At 48.7% G+C, this 4,020-nt stretch overlaps 1 protein-coding gene across 1 annotated transcript; it reads left to right on the plus strand.

Annotated features, from left to right (window-relative positions):
* The first annotated feature begins 1,512 nt into the window (after positions 1-1,512).
* LOC117865166 (probable GABA transporter 2) lies at positions 1,513-3,626 on the plus strand. The gene is made up of 4 exons (XM_034749306.2): positions 1,513-1,820; positions 1,935-2,165; positions 2,295-2,950; positions 3,050-3,626. The coding sequence occupies exons 1-4, from the start codon at positions 1,733-1,735 to the stop codon at positions 3,431-3,433; spliced, it is 1,359 nt and encodes a 452-aa protein (XP_034605197.1). The 5' UTR covers positions 1,513-1,732; the 3' UTR covers positions 3,434-3,626.
* Positions 3,627-4,020: the final 394 nt, after the last annotated feature.

A 4,020-nucleotide genomic window follows, 5' to 3' on the forward strand; every position in this document is an offset into this window, starting at 1 on the left:
CAACGAGGGTGAGATGACAAAAGGTGCTCCATTTTCTCCATTTCTATTCCATTTGGCAGCTTATTGCCAACCTACAACTACTCAAGAAGAACAGCATAATAGCTTAGTGCAATGTATGTTACTCATCTTTCTCGAAACGTTTGCTTAATAGCTCCAAATAATTAGCAGCTCAATCCATAGATCTACAACCTTTTGTTCACATCGCAGCAATAATTGTGGTTCACTGCATTCGTGAAAGAGAATGTCTGAAGCCGGAAATATATCATCCACTATCTAAAAAAACACTAGGCAACTCATGTAGTTTCCTTTTTCTCCTGTGCCTTCGATTATCATTCTGTCATGGGTTTCAAAAAATGTAATAATCCAAGATGTGTTATAGTATATCACAAAAAGTTTAATCCGATGTAGTGGACATTGGTTCGGCAACAGGTGGTGACTGGTGGGCATGGTCTTTCTAAATGGAGCCAAGCTGAAAAATGATAGATATATACTCCATTCCAAAATGTAGATTATTTTAACTTTTCTAGATATGTATCTAGTCATAATTCTATATTTAGGTGCATAGCAAGAAAAACTAAAACTACCTACATTTCTGAACGGAGGGAGTAGCAGGTTGGAGGTGGAGATGGCAATGCAGACTGCAGATATACCAGCAACTTCGGGGAAGGGGCATGGCAAGGCGTTACATGTGCAGCAATGAAGCTTTGGCCGATTTTTGTCTTTTATTTGAAAAACAGCATAGCGCAGAAGCTCACACCCTATTCATATGGATATGCATGATTTTAGTCTTATACTCCCTCCGTTCCAAATTGTATGTCATTTTAGCATTTCTAGATTAATAGTTTTTACTATGTATCTAGACATATATGTCTATATATAGTGTATATCTAGATGAATAATAAATGTATGAACCTAAAAATACTAAAATGACCTATAATTTGAGATGGAAGGAGTAATTGTCATACATGTAATGTAAAGAGAAGATTCCCAAAACATAATTTGAGAGATTCTCCCTTAAGCGTTTATCACACCATTTAGCACGGGTTATAGTATAACTGGTTTAGCCACTCGCGCGAAGTGCGAACACTATCTCCTCGGTGGTGCCCGTACGGCTATTCCACTTCAAATGATGATCGAAGCAAAAGGTAAAAAAAAAAAGGCACCATCAAGCTGGATGGTGCGAGGCAGCAAAGAAAGCACATGACTTTTGTTCAGTAAACCAAATCAGATCAGAATTTTTAGTGTTGAAAAAATGGGTTGGAATCAATCCGATGTGGCCATAACTACTCAAAATTATTAGCTTATTGTTCTTATAACGTGGCAATAAAAAAGATCTCGTGGATATACATGTTTAGTTTTTTAACATCGATGTTTAACTTTTGGCCATGCAAATCAAAATACCAACGAAATATCTGTGTGTCTTTCTCGCACTTTGCACTTCCACAACGCGTTTCCATCCCTAATGCGGTGTCCTTGTCTCAGCTCTCACTTTGGTGTCATCGATCTTATTCTCCATGCTAGAATTTCTGTCTAGCCATATAGCTCGTGTTATTCACATCATGAAACTCACGAGCCGCTGCATTTCGTCTATATAAAGACGACGGCAAGCGTTCAATAATCTCCAAGCTAACCATCCTCTCTCCGGGAAACAGTACTAGCAAGACGTTGAAAAGCTTTGGCATCTCTATTTCACCCCAGCCCGCCCTCGCCCACTACAGAAGGGCACACCACCATGCCATCTTCCGACGTCGAAGCCGCCGCGGCCGGTGATGGCAAGCAAACCGTCGGCGCCGGCGCCGCCACCGCAGTCGAACCCAAAGGTAACTAACGCAAGAAAGAATGCATGCATATCCTTGGTGTCTCTCCTGGTGCATTGCTTTTGCGTATCATCAGGGTATTTGATCGCGACGCGACGACGGTGTATCTGTGTGCAGGGACGTGGTGGCAGGCCGGGTTCCACATGACGACGGCGACCCTGGGCCCGGCGTCGCTGTCGCTGCCGTACGCGCTCCGGGGGCTCGGCTGGGCAATGGGCCTCGCCGCGCTCACCGCCGTCGCCGCCGTCACCTTCTACGCCTACTTCCTCGTGTCACGGGTGCTCGATCGCTGCGAGGCCACCGGCCGCCGCCACGCCCGCTTCCGCGACCTCGCCGCCGACGTCCTCGGTTAGTCGTCATAGACTCATATATAGTAGCTCCGTAAATGCGTCGCCCATCACCAATAATCACATAGTCTCGATCATGCTGTTGCTGACTGATAGTGCCAGAAATTAACTTGTGTGGTTTAGTTTCCAGGATCTAGATGGGCGACCTGCTTGGTGGTGACCGTGCAGGTGGCGATCAACGTCGGGATTAGCATTGGTAGCATCCTGCTTGCCGCCGACTGCCTCGAATTAACATACTCGAGGCACGCACCGAACGGCTCCCTGAAGCTTTACCATTTCGTGATCATGGTGGCCGTGGTCCTGGCCGTCCTCTCGCAGCTGCCGTCGCTGCACTCGCTGCGGCACATCAACGTCGGCTCGATGGTCATCAGCATCGGCTACACCATGCTTGTATCGGCCGCCTGCATCTGCGCAGGCTTGTCGAGGGATGCTCCGGCGAAGGACTACTCGCTGAGCACGTCCAGGTCGGAGAAGACGTTCACCGCGTTCCTCTCCGTCTCCATCCTCACCTCCGTCTTCGGCAACAGCATCCTGCCGGAGATCCAGGCCACGCTGGCGCCGCCGGCGGGAGGGAAGATGACCAGGGCGCTGGTGCTGTCCTATTCGGTGTTCGTGCTCGCCTTCTACTCCCCGGCCGTCGCCGGCTACTGGGCGTTCGGCAACCAGGTGCGATCCAACGTGATGCAGAGCCTCTTGCCGGCGGACACGGGCTCCTCCCTCGCCCCGCCGTGGATGCTCGGCCTCGCCGTCGTCCTCATCCTCCTCCAGCTCATCGCCATCGCCCTGGTCAGATAGCTAGTAGCCTTCAAATCCTAGAAAATTAACAAACATGGATGTCATCGGAGCTGATCGACTGAAGATCTTGCTTGCAAAAAATGCATGCAGGTGTACTTGCAGGTGACGTACGAGATGATGGAGAAGAACCTCTTCTCCAACAAGTCCAAGGGACGGAGGCTGCTGCTGGCGCCGCGGGTGGCGCTGCGGGCGGCGTACGTGGCGGCGCTGGCGTTCGTGGCGGCGATGCTGCCGTTCTTCGGCGAGATCCAGGGCGTCGTGGGCTCGGTGGGGTACATCCCGCTCGACGTCGTCATCCCCGTCGTCATGTACAACATGGCGCTCGCGCCGCGCCGGCGGTCTCCGGCGTACGTCGCGAACGTGGCCATCATGGTCGCCTTCGTCGGCCTCGGGGTCATCGGCGCGGTAGCCTCGGTGAGGAAGCTCGTGCTCAACGCCGACAAGTTCAAGCTGTTCAGCAACGGGCGCTCGTAGCCTGCACCGGCTATATGGAGGGCAATTCAGCAAAGGAAAACAGATACTAGAGTCAAGTTTTTAGTTTGCTATGTCTCCATGTGGTTGTATTGGTGATATGTATGACTGGAGGAAACCTTGAAAATGATCGTGTAACTTTATTTTTGTGTACTTGTCGATATATTCATATTCACTTTGTACATTTTATTCCAAAGTTGTGTGCAGCCTCTGTCACCCTTCTACGTATATAGATTTTACTATGTATTTAAATATAACTTATATAGAAAAGCTAAAATAACTTACAATTTGAAACGGAGATATAATTTTGAATCTTAGACGGTGTTATTCATCTTATTGGGGTAGAAATTAACAAGTGGTACACTAAAGTTGGTAAATACAACTAAAATTGCCTCAATTGTTCTTGCCTGCATTGGAGGATATTATAGATTGGGCCGTATTAAAGACTAGTGTGGGGATGGGCTATGTAGGTTTACTTTGTGCTTGATGGGCTGTATGTAGCCCGCTCACGATTCTTGGACTTGTCAAAAATGGGTGTCACGTGTGGCCCAGCTCACGATCGTTGCTCGCTGGCCACTGAACAGCCAAGC

The sequence above is a fragment of the Setaria viridis genome, chromosome 7 (genome assembly GCF_005286985.2).
Source record: "Setaria viridis chromosome 7, Setaria_viridis_v4.0, whole genome shotgun sequence".
Classification (NCBI taxonomy): domain Eukaryota; kingdom Viridiplantae; phylum Streptophyta; class Magnoliopsida; order Poales; family Poaceae; genus Setaria; species Setaria viridis.

Bases quoted from the DNA above. Each gene is read 5' to 3' on its own strand.
- LOC117865166 (XM_034749306.2), top strand. From the start codon at position 1,733: ATGCCATCTTCCGACGTCGAAGCCGCCGCGGCCGGTGATGGCAAGCAA. The intron at 1,821-1,934 runs GTAACTAACGCA...ATCTGTGTGCAG, and splicing joins CACCGCAGTCGAACCCAAAG to GGACGTGGTGGCAGGCCGGG. The intron at 2,951-3,049 runs GTCAGATAGCTA...AAATGCATGCAG, and splicing joins AGCTCATCGCCATCGCCCTG to GTGTACTTGCAGGTGACGTA.